At 39.1% G+C, this 21,342-nt stretch overlaps 1 protein-coding gene across 10 annotated transcripts in view; it reads right to left on the bottom strand.

The window, feature by feature from the left end:
• USP37 (ubiquitin specific peptidase 37) overlaps positions 1-21,342 on the bottom strand; it is a 119,118-nt gene that overhangs the window by 54,704 nt on the left and 43,072 nt on the right. For all 10 annotated transcript variants that reach the window (XM_055379579.2, XM_055379588.2, XM_055379577.2 and 7 more), the window contains one exon: positions 5,390-5,551. In XM_055379579.2, the coding sequence (XP_055235554.1) occupies positions 5,390-5,551 (162 nt within the window). The remainder of the gene's footprint in view (positions 1-5,389; positions 5,552-21,342) is intronic.

The following is a 21,342-nucleotide window of genomic DNA, read 5'->3' on the forward strand; positions in this document are numbered from 1 at the left end:
GCTAATTTTTTATTTTATTTTATTATTTGTAGACAGAAGGTCTTGCTATGTGGCCCAGGCTGGTCTTGAATTCCCAGCCTCAAGTGATCCTCCTATTTCAGCCTCCCAAAGCGCTAGGATTACAGATGTGGGCCACTGTGCCTGGCCTAGCCTGCTCATTTTATTTATTTTTTTATTTTTGTAGAGACAGGGTCTTACTATGTTGTCCAGGCTGGTCTTGAACTCTCAAGCTCAAGTGATCCCTCCAACTTGGCCTCCTGAAGTGTTGAGATTACAGGCGTGAGCCATTACACTCAGCCTATTCATTTTAAATGGTATCCTTTGACTCACACCTATTACTTTATGAAACAGTCAACTACATTATTCTACTTTCTTCCTTCTCTCTCTTTGCCCATTTTCTTTTAGTTGCAATCTTACTACTTTATCAGAAAAAAAATTTTGGGGGGAAATAGTGTCTCATTTTGTCACTCAAACTAGAGTGCAGTGGTGTGACCATGGTTCACCGTGGCCTCGACCTCCCAGGCTCAAGCAATCCTCCCACCTCAGCCTCCCAAGCAGATGGAACTACAGGTGTGCACAACCACACTTAGCTAAATTTTTTTTGTATTTTTTGTAGAGATGTGGTTTTTCTGTGTTTCCCAGGCTGGTCTCGAACTCCTGAGCTCAAGTGATCTGCCTGCCTCAGACTCCCAAAGTGCTGGGATTACAGGTGTTAGCCATCATGCCCAGCTGACATAATGTTTATATACCATTCTTTTATATGTATTCTCACCATTGTTTGTCTTAGTTCTATAACTGAATATATGAAATGTTCATCATTTACGTTTTTGTCAATGTTTCTCCAGTTACTCTTGGACGCATGAAGCTCATTTTCTGTAGAGTCCTCAGGAAGAGCAAATGTGTGTATAGTATTCCAAGTTCTTATACTCCAAACCTTTTTTCTCTAGCTTGCATATTTGACATCTTGGCTTGGCATGAAATCTTTGTTTCACACCTCCTTTCATTGAGTTTCTTGAAAATGATGTTAGTGTTATCCTGCTTTGCATGATGATTTTGAGAAGTCTGATGCCAGACTATTTCTGTTGCCCTTGTAAGTTATTTCATCTTTTTGATTCAGGAACTGAGGATTTTTCCTTGTCTTTAAAGTCTAATAGTTGTACTAAGATATGTCTTGATTATTCTAGGTCGATTTTCCAGATTGAAAGAGCTGGAAAGCTCTTTCAATATACAGATTCAAGACTTTTATTTCAGTGAAGTCTTCTTGGATTATAGCTGTTTTGTTGTTTTTTTTTTTGAGACAAAGTCTTGCTCTCTGTCGCCCAGGCTGGAGTGCAGTGGACTATTACGGCTCACTGCAGCCTTGACCTCCTGGGCTCAAGCAAGCCTCCTGCCTCAGTCCCCTGAGTATCTGGGACCAGAGGTGCACGCCACCAAGCCCAGCTAATTTTTGTACTATTTGTAGAGATGGGGTTTCGCTATGTTGCCCAGATTGGTCTCGAATTCCTGGGCTCAAGAGATCTACCCACCTCTGCCTCCCAAAGTGCTGGTATAACAGGCATGAGTCACCATGCCCAGCGGGATTATAGTTTTTAACACTACTTCTGTCTCAATGCTTTAATCTTCTTCTTCCGGGACACTAATTATATGTAATATGGGTGTATTATTTGCCTTTTTTCTAGTTCAACTACTTTCTTTCTGGCTTTTTTTTTTTTTTTTGAGATGGAGTGTCACTCTGTCACTCAGGCTGGAGTGCAGTGGTGCGATCTCAGCTCACTGCAACCTCCACCTCCTGGGTTCAAGAAATTCTGCTTCAGCCTCCTGAGTAGCTGGGATTACGGGCACACGCCACCATGCCTGGCTAATTTTTGTATTTTTAGTAGAGATGGGGTTTCACCATACTGGTCAGGTTGGTCTCGAACTCCTGACCTCAGGCGATCCACGCACCTCCCAAAGTGCTGGGATTACAGGGGTGAGCCACCATGCCCGGCCCTTTCTGGCTTTTTATACTTCTTTTTTTTTTTTTTTTTCATCTTTTTTTCCCTGGCTTTCCTTTTTAAAGCCCATTTTCATTTGAAATTATTTTCACTTGAGTATCTTTAATTTAAAACTTCATTTTCAATGTATCTTTTCTTCTCCATCTTTTCTGAGTTCAAGCATTTGTCATTTCATTTATTCTTGCTTGTCCATTGTCATTCTCAGTTTGAATTTTTTTTTTCTTTTTGAGATGGAGTTTTGCTCTGTCGCCCAGGCTGGAGTGCAGTGGCGCAATCTCAGCTCACTGCAACCTCTGCCTCTTGGGTTCAAGCAATTCTCCTGCCTCAGCCTCCCGAATAGCTGGGATTACAGGCACCAGCCACCACATCCAGCTAATTTTTTTGTATTTTTAGTAGAGACAGGGTTCATCATGTTGGCCAGGTTGGTTTTGAACTCCTGACCTCAAGTGATCCGCCTGCCTTGGCCTCCCAAAGTGCTAGGTTTACAGGTGTGAGCGGCGCCTGGATTTTTATTCATGCTACTTTTTCATATTTTCAAGTGCTTCTTTCAAGGTATTTAATTATATTTATTTATTTATTTATTTTATTTGTTTTTTTGAGATGGAGTCTCACAGTTGTCCAGGCTGGAGTACAGTGGTGCAATCTCGGCTCACTGCACTCTGCCTCCCTGGTTCAAGTGATACTCCCTCCTCAGCCTCCCAAGTAGCTGGGATTACAAGCATGTGCCACCATGCCCAACTAATTTTTGTATTTTTAGTACAGACAGGGTTTCACCATGTTGGCCAGGCTAGTCTCGAACTCTTGACCTCAAGTGATCCGCCTGCCTCGGCCCCTCAAAGTGCTGGGATTACAGGTGTGAGCCACAGTGCCTGGCCTTAATTCTATTTAGCGTCTACCCACTGTAAACAGTTTACTTCATGGTTTGTTCTAGAGGGCAGAATTTTCACTGGCTGAAATATTTTGATTCATGCTTCTGTTTTTTTCTTATAGTCATTTTTTTATGGAAGTGGCCTGCTTTTTTACATTCCTATTCATTTTGTGAATAGGGCTTAAGTGAAGCACTTAGTTTAGCAAAGTATAGTTTCTTTAATGGATGAGAATGATGGTGGTGGAGGGAGGGGAAAAAGAGAGGTTGGCACGTCTTGTTTCCCTTTCATTTTGACATGATCCTTAATTTTCTTCTCTTGCTTCTAAATCAAGTTTCCAGACTTGGCTAATTCTTCCCTATAAGTAATGATTCTTTGAGGCTGTTATTCTGGTACCACTGACATTCAAGCCTCTTCCCTATAACTAGTTCTGCAAACTACCAAGATCCAGATTCAGTATTTTGCTACTTATTACTGGATTTTATGTTTCTGGGAGTGATTTTCTTCAGTGCTTCATCTAAGTCTTCCACTCCTATAAATTATTTTTCATGGAATCCCTTAGGCTCCTTTCCCTAACTCTCAGCACCCATAGGCTTAACCAGTAGAAAACAGGACACTGAAGGAATTTGGTTTGCTTCTGTTCTGAAGAAGGTAACTTAAAGGTGGTGGTATTGTCTCCTAGCAATGCTGAAGCATAGATTATGTGTGCTTTTCTTTGTACTCCTCGTTAATCTTATGTTTTTTTTGGAGGATTTGTGAGGAACATTGCAATTAGGCAGTCTCCATTACCCTTTAGACCTGGTAGTTTTCTACTCAGTTTTTTTTTTCTTTTTTTTTTAAAAGGAGTTCTTAGTCCTGAGTACTTACACTGCTTGAAATTACACTAAACTAATTCCTGGAAGAAGTCTAAAAAAGAGGAAAGATGTATTTCTAGAGATGGGTATAGGTACTATACAGAAATGAAAGAAACACTGAAGAAGCCTAGAGTACCAAGGGTGGCAACTCACAAGGCTCTCAAAAGAGTCTGAAGGAGGTGAATAACAGAAACCACAAGTAAACTAAAATATATACAGGAGAAGGCAATAGGAAAATGAAACAAGTAAGATCAGGGTAGACAGAGACATAGACCCAGATGAAGAATGGTCACAAAATGGGATAGATAAGACCAATATAAAATGTTGTCTGGTTAGGAGGCAGCAAGATAACTGAGGTTGAACAATTAGAATGAAGAACAAAGGAAATTAAGCATTTGACTGGAAAGCAAACATCATAGAACAGTAGAAAAGATGAAGATTAAAGAAAGCAACAGGTAAGCAGAAAGGAGAGTGAATTGTTTTCACTGCAAATTTTATGATGTTTTCTGCCAATATATGAAGCATATAAACTACTACGGATAAGCCATTTGGCAAATACCACTCTTTCAAGTAATGTTTAAAGTAAGTTTAAAGCTGGTATAAAAGCAGTACTTTGAGTGAGATTAAAAACAAATAAGTTAATAGGTTATGAGAGAGCAGTTTGGTAAAAACAATTAAAAATTTCACTGTCTTCCTTAGTCTTAATCCTTAACAATTTTACTTCCGACAATTTATCCTACAGAAAAGTTCCAACAAGCATTAAAAACATACATATGTGTATAACGATCTTCATTCTAGCCTGAATTACATTTGGAAAAAAGAGAAACCTAAATGCACACTTACATGGTTGAAAGTACTGTATTAATATACAAAGGTGCCAAGATTAATGTGCAGTGAAAAAGATAACAGAGAAGCAATATAGCATAGTGATTAAGAATGCAATTGCAGCACAACTGCCTGGATTTACTACTGCTGTACTACTGACTATATCACTTTGAGCAAGTTAATTAACTTTGCTAAGCCTTATTTTATTCATAAAACCAGATTTTTAATATATCTATCTCAAAGACTTGTTGCGAAGATTTAAAATTTAAAAAAAATCAATTTAAGCACTTAGCAGACAGTATCTGGCATGTAATAAACACTTTAGGTAATAGAGCTACTGGCCAGGAACAGTGGCTCATGCTTGTAATCCCAGCACTTTGGGAGGCTGAGGAGGGAGGATTGCTTGAGGCCAGGAGTTCTACCAACCTGCAACATAGTGAGATCCCATTTCTATTAAAAAAAAAATTAAAAGATAGCTACTATAATTACTACAGTTATTATACTATGATCTCATTTTTGTGTTTAATATATATACAACCATGAAGAAACTAGGGAAAATATATAAAAAATGTTGAAAGTATCTCAGCAGCAGAATGAAGTGTACTGGGTTGGAAAATACACATTTTCTGCTTTAAAATGAATATTATATATATTCCAAAGTTCTAAAATTGTTTGGTGAACAGAAAATGAAGTTAACATTACTTATGGATATAATAAATCTTTAATAAGTGATCTAATTTCTAAATATTTTAGAACTTTAATGTGACTCCTTTAATTACGTTTTACACCAAAGCACACTTCTATTGAATCACTTTATAAAAAAGAAAGTAAAATGAAAGAATTGACCTACCCCTGCAGTTGCTGCTGTTGGTGAGAGGAAAGGGGCACTCTTGGTTTATTCCAGCCAGTGTAATCCTGGTTACACCTCAGTTTTTTAACAGAAAGAGGAACTGGCTGAGGAAGAAATCCCAAACTTCTTTTGGCAGAGGGAGTCTGGCTTGAAACATTAGTCCTACAAAAAAGCATAAATAATGAAGAAGCAAAATAAATTTCTGAATACTACTATTTTCCTTGCATAGATTAAGAGAAGTCAATGTTTAAGGAAAAAAATCTTGAATTTAGGGAAATATCAGTAATAATGATCACTTAAGGGAAAACTCTACAAATGTAAATTAGCAAATCTGTTCCTACACAGTTGGAGAGGGTTATAATACAGAACATATTTAACCTACAACCAAAATAATCCATGTTAATGGCTTGAAAAAGAAAACAATACATATAGTTTCACTGTTATCCATTTTATGGATATTACATTTACCTAGTCTTGAACAGATTTACAGTATACTTTTTCCACTGTTACAAATAACACAACAAACATTCTTACCCAATCTCCTTGAGAAATTCCTCTAGTTTATATGCATAGAAGTGAAAATGTTGGAGGTATTTTCAATCTTCATTTTTAATTTTTTGAGATATTGTGATTATTTTCCAAAAAGGCTATACCAGTTCATACTTCAAACAACAGTGACCTTCCATCTCCTCATATGTTTACATTACTTATTATTATCAGTTTTAATTTTTTTGCTGGGTCCGGTGGCTCACGCCTGTAAGCCCAGTACTTTGGGAGGCCAAGGTGGGTGGATTGCTTGAGCTCAGGAGTTTGAGACCAGCTTGGGCAACCTGGCGAAACTCCATCTCTATCAAAAATGCAAGAAAATTAGCCAGGTGTGGTGGGGAGGACCTGTAGTCACAGCTACTTGGGAGGCTGAGGTGGGCAGACTGATTGAGCCTGGGAGGCAGAGGTTGCAATGAGTGCAGATTGCACCACTGCACTCCAACCTGGCTGACAAAGTGAGAAGGCATCTCCAAAAAAGAAAAAAAAAAGTTTTAATTTTTACCAATAAGGAGACACTTGATCTCACTGTTATTTGATTTTGCACTGTCCTGATTACTACTGAAACTAACATATTCATATAGTTGTTTACTCTTTTCTGAATTGCTTTCCTATAGAGTAGGTCTTTTTTTTTTTTTTTTTTTGAGACAAAGTCTTGCTCTGTCACCCAGGCTGAAGTGCAGTGGCGTGATCTCGACTCACTGCAACCTCCACCTCCCGGTTTCAAGTGAGTCTTGTGTCTCAGCCTCCCAATCCCAAGTAGCTGGGATTATAGGTGTGTAACACCATGCCCAGCTAATTTTCTTTTTTTTTTTTTTTTTAGATGAAGTTTTGCTCTTGTTGCCCAAGCTGGTGTGCAATGGCACAATCTCGGCTCACTGCAACCTCTGCCTCCCGGATTCAAGCGATTCTCCTGCCTCAGGCTCCCAACTAGCTGGGACTACGGGCGTGCGCCACCACACCTGGCTAACTTTTTGTATTTTTAGTAGAAACGGGGTTTCACCATGTTAGCCAGGCTGGTCTTGAACTCCTGACCTCAGGTGACCTGCCCGCCTCGGCCTCCCAAAGTGCTAGGATTACAGGCGTGAGCCACCATGCCCAGCCTAATTTTTTTGTATTTTAGTAGAGAAGGGGTTTCACCATGTTGCCGAGCCTGGTCTCAAACTCCTGAGCTCAGGCAATTTGCTCGCCTCAGCCTCCCAAAGCGCTAGGATTACAGGCGTAAGCCACTGCATCTGGCCCACATTCTAATTTTAAAATTTTTATACTGGGAAATTTATCAATTTTTTCTTTTCTTTTTTTTTGTATCTCGTTTAAGATTTTTGTATCTTGTATTTTGTTTAAGAAATCATCTTGTACCATAAGAGCACAGAAATTTTTTCCTGTATTTTCTCTTAACAGTTAAATTTTGCTTTCCCTTCTATTTAGGTCTTCAATACAGTTATAAGTGTCTTTTTCTGTATGTTGTGAGGCATACTTTTCTATAAGATTTACTTTTCTATAAGGCAAACCAATTGTTCCCAAATTACTTATTGTTTGTCTAAGCCATGTGTTAGTGGCTGTTTGGTTTGGTACTTAAAAAAAATGTGTAGGCCAGGCACTGGTGGCTTATGCCTGTAACCCCAATGCTCTGGGAAGCTGAAGCAGGAGGATCAGGAGTTTGAAACCAGCCTGGTCAACATATCAAGACACTGTCTCTATTATTTTAAAATTAAGGCTGGGCATGGTGGCTCACACCTGTAATCCCAGCACTTTGGGAGGCCAAGGGAGGCGCATCACCTGAGGTCAGGAGTTTGAGAACAGCCTCGCCAACATGGAGAAACCCTGTCTCTACTAAAAATACAAAAATTAGCCAGGCGTAGTGGCGCACGCCTGTAGTCCCAGCTACTTGAGAGGCTGAGGCAGGAGAACTGCTTGAACTTGGGAGACAGAGGTTGCTGTGAGCTGAGATCATGCCACTGCACTCCAGCCTGGGGGACAGAGAGAGACTCTGTCTCAAAAAAAATAAAAAAAGTTAAAAATTAAAAATAAGTTGCAAAATAGAATACTCACATGGGAAAAATGTATAAAAATCAAATGTGGAGCATAACAAATTTTCATAAAACAAACACTTGTGTAAATAACCTTATTAGTGTCTAAACCCCAAGTTCCCCTTCCAATTACAACTCTGCATTCCTCTAACCTAAAAGTCGGCATTATCTAAAAGTTTTATCCCTTACTACAAACCCCTAAATATTGTACTTTGGATAATATGTGATGTATCTATTTTCATCTTGTTTTCAACCTTTCTGCATCTTTATATTGTAGTTGTTTCTCTTTTACATAGCACATACATTTTCTTCTTCCATTAAATCCTGTGTATACTTTAACTGGAATATTTAGTATATACTCATATAAATTTTATATAAATTTAGTATATTTGTATCAGTAATGTCAGTACTGATTTGGGTTATTTCTTGAATTTTATGATGCATTTACTATTTGTTCTACATGTTCTATGTTCCTTTTTCTCTCCTTTATGCCTTCTTTTAGAATGTTTAACTATTTATTTCGTTGTCTCCCCTCCGTTAGTCTGGAAATAATATAGGCATATATATATATATTAACTCCTGGGCTCAAGCATTCCTCCCATCTCAACCTCCCAAGTAGCTGGGACTACAGGCGTGCACCACCATGTCTGGCTAATTTTTGTATTTTTTTGAAGAGATGGGGTCCCGCTATGTTGACCAGTTGGTCTCAAATTTCTGGGCTCAAGTGATACTCTCATCCTGGCCTCTCCAAGTGCTACGATTACAGGCGTGAGCCAACCATGCCCAGTCCAGAAATTTAATGGATGTCCTAAAAATTATATTATGCATTAAAAATAGACAGCTTTACTGAAGTATAGTTGACATACAATAAAATGCACACATTTAAAGTGTATAACTTTAAGTTCTGACATATATACACTCATGAAATCATCACCAGAATTAAGATAGTGAACATATCTATTACTCCCAAAAGTATCCTGGTGCCCGTTTGTATCCCTTCCTCCCACTCCTCTCTGCCTGTGACCTTGTCTCTGTGACCAGGCAACTACTGATCTGTTTTCTGTCACTATAGATTACATTTTCTAAAATTTCATATAAATATAATCTTACAATATGTACTTTCTTATGAGGTCTTTTACTCAGCCTAATTATTTTGAGATTCATCCATTCTGCTGGGTATATAAACAGCTCATCCTTTCTATTGCTAGACAGCATTCCATTGTATGAATATACCACAATTTGTTTAACCACTTACTTTCTCTTTTGAAATAGTTTTATTTTTTGAGACAGGGTCTCACTCTGTTGCTCAGGCTGGAGTACAATGGCGCCATCACGGCTCACGGCAACCTCTGCCTCCCAGGCTCAAGAGATCCTCCCATCTCAGCCTCCCAAGTAGCTGGGATCACAGATGCACATCACCACGCCCTGCTAATTTTTTTTTTTTAACTGTATTTTTGGTAGAGATGAGGTTTTACCATGTTGTCCAGGCTGATCTTGAACTCCTGAGCTCAAGCAATCTACCCGCCCCGGCCTCCCAAAGTGCTGGGATTACAGGCGTGAGTCACTGCGCCTCGCCTGAAACAGTTTTAGATTTACAAAAAAGTTGCAAAATGGCTTTCACCCAGCTACTCCTAATATTAGAATCTTATATAACCATAGTACAATGACCAAAACCAGGAAATTAACAATGATACAATACTATTAACTAGTAACCTACACATATTATTCAAATTTCATCAGTATTTTCACTAAAGTCCTTTTTCTGGCCCAGGATCCCACAGTGCAAGTAGCTGTCATGTTTCTTTACTTGTACAATCCTCAATTTCTTCTTTTTTTAATGGCTTTGACAATTTTGAAGAGTAATGGTCAGGTATTTTACTTTATTTCCTTCAACTGGGTTTGTCTGATGTTTTTTCATGATTGGATTGAGGTTATGCATTAGCAAACAATAACAGCTAAGTGACATTGTGACCTCCTCAGTGCATCATATCACAGAGTCTATAATGACAATGTCTTATTACTGGTGTTGGTAATCTTGATTTCTTGGTTAAGGTATCTTCTGGGTTTCTCTCAGTGAAGTTACCATTTTTCCTTTTGTAATTAAGAAATATAGGGAGATACTTTTGAGACTATGCAAATACCCTGTTTCTCATCAAACTTTTGTCCACTAATTTTAGCACCCAATGATAGATTTTGACTGCAATTATTACTGCAGTATTTCATTAAGGTAATATTTTATTCCTACAACCCTCTGAAATTCTTAATAGGAATTCTTCTGTTAGGAGAGCTCTTCAGTCTCTACACATTCATTCATTCATTTCAGTATGGACTCAGACATATTTATTTTTTTTCTATAGGTTTAATCCAATATCATCATTTCGTTACTATAATTGTTCTAGTTTGGGCCATTGGTAACCCTTTCAGGTTGGCTCCTGTGTCTTTCGGACATTTCCTCATACTTTTTTGTGCATATCTTTACTTTCTGGCACCACAAGATATTATAGACTGATCTTGCATTTTCCCTGCTCTAGCCCTGGAATCAACTATTATTTCAAGGAGCTCTGCTTTCTTGTACTGAATAATGGTATTTAAAAATCAGGGTCTGCAAGCTACCACTGACTTTCTTCACAGAATTAGAAAAAACTACTTTAAATTTCATAGGGAACTTTTTTTTTTTAAGAGCCTGTATAGCCAAGACAATCCTAAGCAAAAAGAACAAAGCTGGAGGCATCACGCTACCTGACTTCAAACTATACTACAAGGCTACAGTAACCAAAACAGCATGGCACTGGTACCAAAACAGATATATAGACCAATGGAACAGAACAGAGGCCTCAGAAATAACACCACACATCTACAGCCATCTGATCTTTGACAAACCTGACAAAAATAAGCAATGGGGAAAGGATTCCCTATTTAATAAATGGTGCTGGGAAAACTGGCTAGCCATATGCAGAGAACAGAAACTGGACCCCTTCCTTACATCTTACGAAAAAATTAACTCAAGAAGGATTAAACACTTAAATGTAAAACCTAAATCCATAAAAACCACAGAAGAAAACCTAGACAATACCATTCAGGACATAGGCATGAGCAAAGACTTCATGACTAAAACACCAAAAGCAATTGCAACAAAAGCCAAAACAGACAAATGGGATCTAATTAAACTAAAGAGTTTCTGCACAGCAAAAGAAACTATCATCAGAGTGAACAGGTAACTTACAGAATGGGAGAAAATTTTTGCAATCTATCCATCTGACAAACATCCAGAGTCAACAAGGAACTTAAACAAATTTACAAGAAAAACCAAATAATCCCATCCAAAAGTGGGTGAAGGATATGAACAGACACTTCTCAAAATAAGACATTTATGCGGCTAACAAACATGTGAAAAAAAGCTCATCATCACTGGTCATTAGAGAAATGCAAATCAAAACCACAATGAGATACCATCTCATGCCATTTAGAATGGTGATTATTAAGAAGTCAGGAAACAACAGATGCTGGCAATGATGTGGAGAAACAGGGATGCTTTTACATTGTTGGTGGGAGTGTAAATTAGCTCAACCATTGTGGAAGACAGCATGGCGATTCCTCAAGGATCTAGAACCAGAAATATCATTCGACCCAGCAATCCCATTACTGGGTATATACCCAAAGGATTATATATCATTCTACTATAAAGACACATGCACACATAAGTTTATTGCAGCACTATTTACAATAGCAAAGACTTGGAGTCAACCCAAATGCCCATCAATGATAGACGGGATAAATAAGAAAATGTGGCACATATACACCATAGAATACTATGCAGCCATAAAGAAGAATGAGTTCATGCCCTTTGCAGGGACATGGATGAAGCTGGAAACCATCATTCTCAGCAAACTAACATAGGAACAGAAAACCAAACACTGCACGTTCTCACTCATAAGTAGCAGCTGAGCAATGAGAATACATGGACACAAGGAGGGGAACATCACACACGGGGGCCTGTCAGGGGATGGGGGGCAAGGGGAGGGAGAGCATTAGGACAAATACCTAATGCATGCAGGGCTTAAAACCTAGATGACGGGTTGATAGGTGCAGCAAACTACCATGGCACATGTATACCTATCTAACACACCTTGCACATTCTGCACGTGTCCCAGAACTTAAAGTAAAATAAAATAAAATAAAAAAATCAGGGTCTGGCACTAGGGTGCTCATAGTTACTTGGGTGCAATTGCTTCAAGGTACCCCCCCTAGTGGACTGAGCTAGGAAATGTATGTACGTGTGTAACCCAAGACATACAAATGCATGTATGTATATTTTGAATCAATCTATACATGAATTTACATATATAAAACCTTGAGTTCATATTAACATCTCTGATTCTAACTGAACACCAAAGGTTCATACTAGCTTTCTTCCTTTCCTTATTTCTTTCTCTGACATTGCAAGCCTGGATCTCAATATCTACAATGTTTACTTGTTCAATCCAAGTATACACGAGGTGGTTTCAGAACTGCTAACCCTACACTCCTGTGAGAAACAAATTATGAACTAGAGTACAATATTTGTGTACTCATGCATTTTTGATATATTGAAGTCTAATGTAGCTGACTCTTTTACCTTCTCCTGGATAATGAAAGAAACTAGGAACAATTTAACTCCATTTAATTATTCTGTGTCTTCCTTCTTCACTTCTGGTTTATACGTTATTGTTGTCATTTAAACCCAACAAGACATTACTATTGTTTTCTATAACAGAATTTATCAAGATAGACAGCATATTAACTTTTTGTTGCTCTTCATCCTTCCTGAAAAGCTCCAACCTTTCATCTGAGTTCTTTTTCCATCTGCCCAAAAACTTCTTTAGCATTTCCTTTAGTACATATTTGTGGGTAAACTCTGTTATTATTTTGTTTTGTATGATAGTGTCTATTTCACCTTTACTTCGAAACTATAGGATATTTTCACAGCAAATAAAATTCTATGTTGGCAGTTATTTTATTTCTGCATATTGAAGATATTTCTGGCTTCTACAATTGCTATAGAAAAGTCAAAGGTCAGATATTTTTGCTCCTTTGAAGCTGAAATGTTTTCTCCCGGTTGCTTTTGAGACTTTGTCTTTATTTCTAGAGTTTCACTATGACATGCCTAAGGGTAGGTTTCTTTTTCTCAATCCTACTTGGTATTCATTAGGCTTCTTAATTCTAAAGTCTGATTTTATCACTTTTGGAAAATTCTCAGCCAATATCTTTAAATACAGTTTATACCCCAATGTCCCTCTTCTTTGAGACTTTAATAAGACACAATAGACCTTTTAACTATATTATGTCTCTTACACTCTCCTGTACTCTTTTTCATGTTTTATTCTAGAGCTTCTTCTGAGTCATCGTTCAGATCACTAATTCTCTCAATTACTATTTCCCCCCCTCCTTTTTTTTTTGAGATAAGGTCTCATTCTGTCACTCAGGCTGAAGTGCAGTGACATAATCACAGCTCATTGCAGTTTTGACCTCCTGGGCTTGAGCAATCCTCCCACCTCAGCCTCCCAAGTAGCTGGGACCAAAAGTGCATGCCATCATGCTTGACTAATTTTTAATTTTTTTGTAGAGACGAGATTTCCCAATGTTGCCCAGGCTGGTCTCAATTATGTTTTATATGCTGGAAAAAAAATCCAAAACAGATTTGAGTTTTTGTATTTTTCATTTCTAGATTTTCTATTTGATTTTTTTAAATCTGTGATAATTTCACAGTTTAAGGTTTTCTACAGAAATTTCCTTTATTTCTTTTGATGTGTTAAATACTGTTCTTTTATAATCACTGACTCATTAATTCCAGAATATGTGGAGCCCTGTGGTCCACTGCCGATCTAAACTATTTCTTCTAGTAATAATTCATGTTGACCTGTCTCGCTGCATGTCTGGACACTAAACAGTATTTAATCAAATCTAAGATACAACCAATTATAAGACATAACATTTATTTCAGGTAGTACTAAGAAAGAAAAAACAATGTCAACCAAAGTATATAATGACTTCTATGGCTTAGAATTTTTACTTCTTACTGGAAGCTTTTTATGTAACTAGATACACATTTTTATCATGTTGCTCTTATACAAAAAGGAAAATATAAAACCGGTTAAGATATTTCTAATAACTCACATTCAGAATCTGAATCTTCTGAATCATTTTTCCCACCCAGGGTCATAGATTTTTCAGTTTTTCCAAAAAGTGCTGCTACCTGTGCTACTAAAAACAAAGGTGATGTTGTATTTCTTCTTTCTTTCTTTTCTTTTTTTTCTCCAATTAAGCCCACAGTGTGATGATGCTGCATTTCTAGATAGTAAATAGTGCCACACTATGTCTCCGGGAGTTTTCTTCTAAGCCAACGACATTCATTTGGCAAGGTCTAATACTGAGGTTATCTTAATCTTACCAAAAGCTGCCCACAGATTTTCAGATCACAACTAGAATTTGCTGCCCTTTCTTAAGTGGTCATTTTAAGTGGTCTGACTAAAAAATATAGTTTTTCAGTAATACCACAAATGACAACCAAGTCTGCTAATGTGCAGGTAATGCCAACTATGTTACAACTGCCTCCTGGCAGCAATTTAAGATGTCACAATATCTGATATACTTCCATTGTAAATACTAATGTGAAAAAATGTACATCTAAGAATTATAGAAATATGTTGAGGTGTAGGAAAATGTCTTCCCCCAGAGAGAATTTTCATTTAGTACATTTATTCTGTCAATCATCTAGGATACTAGCCACTTATAATCAACTTAATTAAATTTCAGTGCTTGCAATAAGTGGGCCATACAGATTAATAAAATTCACAGAAAGGCTGGCTTACTTCTAGCTCATCCTTATTCCCAGGGGGAACCCTTCAGTACACACTGAAATATGTGGAGTAATGTACTAGGCTCCCTATATTGGTAGGTCCTAGCCTCTATTGTCCTTCTAGACTCATGAGTGTGTCAAAAGCACTGCTTGGTCTTTCAGCAATCTCTTCTGGTTCAGCCAACGTGCTTGGGAACTCTGGATTTCCTCCTCCCTTCTCGGTTTGGTAATTCCTCACACTCCTGTCAGTTTTTTCTTGTTTGTTTTTTGTTGTTTTTTTTTTGAGACAGAGTCTCCCTCTGTCCCAGGCTGGAGTGCAGTAGTGGCGGGATCTTGGCTCACTGCAACCTCCCTCTGTCCCAGGCTGGAGTGCAGTAGTGGCGGGATCTTGGCTACTCGGGAGACTGAGGTAGAAGAATAGCGTGAACTGGGGAGGCAGAGGTTGCAGTGGCTAATTTTTGTATTTTTAGTAGAGACGGGGTTTCACCACGTTGGCCTGGCTGGTCTTGCACTCCTGACCTCATGATCCACCCACCTGAGGCTCCCAAAGTGCTGGGATTACAGGCGTGAGCCACCACTCCAGGCCTCCTGTCATTTTTTCAATGCTCTGAAAATTCCTGCATTATTTTTTTCCTTTATTTGAAAGAGTTTTGCTCTGTCACCCATGCTGGAGTACAATGGTGCGATCTAGGCTCACTGCAATCTCTGCCTCCCGGGTTCAAGCAATTCTCCTACCTCAGCCTCCTGAGTAGCTGCGATTACAGGTGTGTGCCACCATGCCTGGCTAATTTTTGTATTTTTAGTAAAGACGAGGTTTCACCATGTTGTCCAGGCTGGTCTCGAACTCCTGACCTCATGTGATCCACCCACCCACCTCAGCCTCCCAAAGTGCTGGGATTATAGACATGAGCCACTGAGCCTGGCCAATTTTTTCTTTTAATTTTTATATTTGTTAATTTTTTTTCAAAGTTAACAATTCTTTATTATCATCATCTAATACCTGACTCATATTTAAACCTTGCCAACAGCTTTTTTTTTTTTTTTTCCCCAGAGACGGAGTTTTGTTCTTGTTGCCCAGGCTGGAGTGCAATGGAGCGAACTTGGCTCACTGCAACTTCCACCTCCCAGGTTCAAGCGATTCTCGTGTCTCAGCATCCCGAGTAACTGGGATTGCAGGCGTACGCCACCACGCCCAGCTAATTTTTTTGTATTATTAGTAGAGATGGGGTTTCTTCATGTTGGTCAGGCTTGTCTCAAACTCCCAACCTCGGGTGATCGGCCCACCACAGCCTCCCAAAGTACTGGGATTACAGGTGTGAGCCACCGTGCCCGGCCCTTGCCAACAGCTTTACAAAAAAGTGTTATTCCCAGTTTATTCTTACCAAGATCCAACCAAAGTCCATATATTACATTTGGTTTTTATATCTCTTAAATCATTTATAACCTTTAAGAGTGCTCTCCTGACTCCCTGCAACCTTTACTTGACATGACATCAACTTGGTGAAGAGACCAGGCCAGCTGTCCCTCAGAATAGCTGATACAGTTTGGATATTTGTCCCTGCCCAAATCTCATGTAAAGTCATAATACCCAATGTTGGAGGTGGGGCCTGGTGGAAGGTGATTGGATCATGGAGGTGGATCCTTCGTGAACACTTTAGCACTATCCTGGTGCTAAACTTGGTGCTGCTCTCCTGATAGAGTCCTCATGAGATCTGGTCATTTAAAAGTGTATGGTACCTCCCCCTTCTCACTCTCTTCCTCCTTCTCTGACCATGTGAAGTGCTGGCTCCCACTTTGCCTTCCGCCATGATTCTAAGTTCCCTGTGGCCTCCCCAAAAGCTGACGCTGCCATGCTCCCTGTACAGCCTGCAGAACTGTGTGTCAATTAAACCTCTTTTCTTTATAAATTATCCCATTTCATGTATTTCCTTATAGCAATGTGAGAACAGACTAATAGGCTACTTTCAGATTTTGTCCATGCATTCCTTGCCTTTAGATCTAGAGATTTTATTTTATTTTTTAAATTTTACCTCAAGTTCTGGGATACTGTACAGAATGTACAGGTTTGTTACATATAGATGTGCCATGGTGATTTGCTGCACCTATCAACCCACCATCTAGGTTTTAAGCCCCGCGTGCATTACATATTTGTCCTAATGCCCTCCCCTCCCCTTGCCCTCCATCCCCCAACAGGCCCTACTGTGTGATGGTCCCCTCCCTGTGTCCATGTGTTCTCATTGTTCAACTGCCACTTATGAGTGAAAACATGCAGTGTTTGGTTTTCTGTTCCTGTATCAGTTTGCTGAGAATGATGGCTTCTAGCTTCATCCATGTCCCTGCAAAGGACATGAACTCATTCTTTTTTATGCCTGCAATATTTGTTCATTTTTTCCCCACCTGACTAAAAAGTCTGGATCCTACACTAATTTTTAATTTCATCTGTACCACAATCCAAGTAGTCCCCATATATGCACAAGATTGTTTCTGGGTCTTTATTTTGCTCCAGGGATTAATGATTAATTCTAATGCATCCCCTGTAATAATCACCACCACTTAACGTTGTCTTTTCTAGTTTTGAGACAAGGTCTTGCTCTATTGCCCAGGCTGGAGTGCAGTGGCGTGATCACAGCGCACTGCAGCCTCAACCTCCTGGGCTCAAGCGATTCTCCTACCTTAGCCTCTTGAGTAGCTGGGGCTACAAGTCCATGCCACCACACGTGGCTAATTTTTTTTTTTTTTTTTGTAGAGACAGGGTCTCACCATGTTGCCAGGGCTGGTCTCAAACTCCTGAGCTCAAGCCATCCTCCTGCCTTGGCCTCCCAAAAGTGCTAGGATTTATAGGGGTGAGTCACCACACCGCACCAACATTAAGTCTTAATATCTGGCCATTCAACCCATCTTCTTAGGCCTTCTTCAAAATTATCTTGGCTATTCTTATAAGCTTACTTATAAGAAATAGAATTTAAGGCTGAGCACACTGGCTCATGCCTGTAAGCCCAGCACTCTGGGAGGTCAAAGAGGGAGGATTGCCAGAGGCGAGGAGTTTGAAACCAGCCTGGCCAACATAGAAAGACCCCATCTCTCTCTTTTTTTTTTAATTAGCCAAGCACGGTGGCACACACCTGTAGTCCCAGTTATTTGGCAGGCTGAGGCAGGAGGATTGCTTGAGCCCAGAAGTTAGAGTCTGCAGTGAGCTAGGATTGTGCGACCGTACTCCAGCCTAGGTGACAGAGGAAAACTCCACCACAAAAAAAAAAAAAAAAAAAAAAAAAGTTTAGATTCTTTTTTTTTGTATGGGCGGGGGTTCCACAAAAAGTACTTTGTGAGACTTCAACTGTAACTACCTTAAATTTTTTTATTAATTTGGGGATAAATGATATCCTTGAGCTTTGTTTACTTAGGTCTTCCATTATGTCCCTTAGTAATCCTTTTCTTCATAAAAATACATATTTTATTAGATTTATTCCTATCTATCTCACTGATTTTGTAGTTCTTATAAATAGTACAGGTTGAGTATCCCTGAAATGCTTGGAAAGAAGAGTTTCAGGGCCGGATGCGGCAGCTCACGCCCTGTAATCCCAGCACTTTGGGAGGTCAAGGCGGGTGGATCACCTGAGGTCAGGAGTTTGACACCAGCCTGGCCAACATGGTGAAACCCCCTCTCTACTAAGAATACAAAAATTGGAGCTGGGCGCGGTGGTTTACGCTTGTAATCCCAGCACTTTGGGAGGCCGAGACGGGTGGATCACCTGAGGTCAGGAGTTCAAGACCAGCACGGCCAACATGGTGAAACCCCGTCTCTATCAAAAATACAAAAATTAGCAGGCGCCTATAATCCCAGCTACTTGGGAGGCTGAGGCAGGAGAATCACTTGAACCTGGGAAGCGGAGGTTGCAGTGAGCCAGGATTGTGCCACTGCACTCTAGCCTGAGGGGCAAGAGCGAGACTTCGTCTCAAAAAAAAAAAAAAAGAATTTCAGATTTTGAAATATTGTATTTGTATTACGCTGGTTGATCATACCTAATCTGAAAGTCTGAAACACTCCAATGAACATTTCCTTTGAGCATGACCTTTCGTGCATTATATCAGCACTCAAAAAATTTCTAATGAAACTTGGAACATTTCAGATTTCAGATTTTTGGATTAGGAATACTTAATCTGTTTTCTGTTTCAGTTTACATTTTATTATTGCTGGATTTAGAAACACCATTAATTTTGTGAATTGATCTTGTATTCCAGAAACCTTATAAAGCTGTTTTTTGGCAGGGGGGTCTTTTTTCATCCTTTTTCTGTGGAGAACAGGATGTTACTATGTTGCCCAGGCAGGTCTTGAACTCCTGGACTCAAGCTATCCCCCTGCCTTTGCTCCCTTAAGTACTGTGATAATAGGTGTGAGCCACTGAACCCGGCCTAGAGCACTTTAATTTGTTTTAATAACCTCTGGTGATTCTCTTTGTGTTAAATATTTAACAGATCACACAGTCTGCAAATTATGACAATTCTGTTTTTCCCCTTTCCAATCCCCAAACCTCTTTATTTCATTTTCTTGTCCTACTGCATTGGCTAAAACCTTCAGAACAATATCACCCTGTTCTTGACTTTGATGGGAATACTTTTCAAAGTTTCATAATTGTAATGTGATTTAAGTTTTTGACAGATAACTTTTTATCAAACTAGGAACATAATGCTCTGTTCCTAATATGCTAAAAGTAGGTATCATCAATGGCTATCAAATAGTTTTAAAAATCTACCACAATCCCAAAAGAGTTTTCTAATCTTTACTTTTGCATTTCTGGGATATACCCTACTCGGTCACTGTGTATCATTTTCAATGCCCTATTAGATTCAACTGTTAAAATTTTATTTTGGATTTTTCTGTGTTCATATGTGAAAAACTATCTATAATTTTCTCTTCTCATGTTGCTGTTACAAGGTTTTATTAAATTCCTAGATTAGTTATGTAGCCTTTCCTGTTTTTGTAGAGATGGGGGTCTTGCTATCTTGCCAAGGCTAGTCTTGAACTCCTGGATTCAAGTGATCCTCCCACCTAGTCCTCCCAAAGTGCTGAGATTATAGGTGTGAACCACTGCTCCACTCCCATCCATCTTTAACTTTTTAATATGTCTATGTAATTGCAGCCTCCTCTGAAACTAAAGCTTGAAATATTTTAATTTCCCTGAATCTTCTCCACTCCTGTATTTCTTTTGTCCAATGTTTTATTAAGTATTTGCTTTTAATCCAACAACATCCTCCTTTGATGGAAAATATCAAGACGTATTTACATACATAAAATAACCCTGGAAGGATGTTATTTTTTTTTTTTTTTAGATGGAGTCTCGCACTGTCACCCAGAATGGAGTGCAGTGGCGCGTTTTTGGCTCACTGCAACCTCTGCCTCCTGGGTTCAAGTGATTCTCCTGTCGCAGCGTCCTGAGTAGCTGGGACTACAGGCACGCACCACCACGCCTGCCTAATTTTTGCATTTTTAGTAAAGACAGGGTTTCGCCATGTTGGCCAGGCTGGTCTCGAACTCCTGACCTCAGGTGATCCACCCGCCTTGGCCTCCCAAAGTACTGGGGTTACAGGCGCGAGCCACCATGCCCGGCCAGAAGGATGTTATTAATAGTAACAGTGGTTATGTCTAAAAAGGGAAAATGAAAACTAGGCATTAGGAAAGAAAAGAAGATCTTCTTTACTGTATTCACCCTATGTCATTTGAATTTTCTACCACATTCACTTATTAGCTAAAAGATAAACTTTAAAAACATTTAGATTAAAAAATATACTTTAAAATTGTTTTTATTCACTGATTTTTCTTACCACTCCTTCCTTGTTCAGTTTTCTTTTTGATGAATTAATTCTATCTGTCTTTGCACATCTGAAAAATAACATTCTTGGTCAGGTGCAGTCACTCGTGCCTGTAATCCCAGCACTTTGGGAGGCTGAGGCAGGTGGATCACTTGAGCCCAGGAGTTTGAGACTAGCCTGGGCAACATGGTGAAACTCCGTGTCTACGAAAAATACCAAAAAAAATAGCCAGGTGTGGTGGTACACACCTGTAGTCCCAGCTACTGGAGGGGTTGTGGGTGGGAGGATCACCTGAGCCCAGGAGGCTGAGGCTGCAGTGAGCCATGATTATGCCACTACACTCCAGGCTGGGTGACAGAGTGAGACCCTGTCTAAAAAATAAATAAATACATATTGCATTCTTTGTCTATATTCTTGAAATATAATTTAGCTAGGTATAGAAGTTTTTGATACTGTTACTCTGCTAATAATATCTAACTATCTGCTTCCTATTCCAATAGTGTTAATGTCAATCTGATTTCTCCACTTTTATAGAGGATGTATTTTCTTTCTGGTAGCTTCTAAAATTTTACAATATAAATTTTTTTCTAAGTTTTATTTTAAGTTCAGGGGTACATGTGCAGTTTTGCTGCATAGGTAAACTTGTGGCATGGGGGTTTGTTATACAGATTATTTCATCACCCAGGTATTAAGCCTAGTACTCATTAGCTATTTTCCCCAATCCTCTCCCTCCTTCC

This window comes from Gorilla gorilla, chromosome 11 (genome assembly GCF_029281585.2).
Source record: "Gorilla gorilla gorilla isolate KB3781 chromosome 11, NHGRI_mGorGor1-v2.1_pri, whole genome shotgun sequence".
Classification (NCBI taxonomy): domain Eukaryota; kingdom Metazoa; phylum Chordata; class Mammalia; order Primates; family Hominidae; genus Gorilla; species Gorilla gorilla.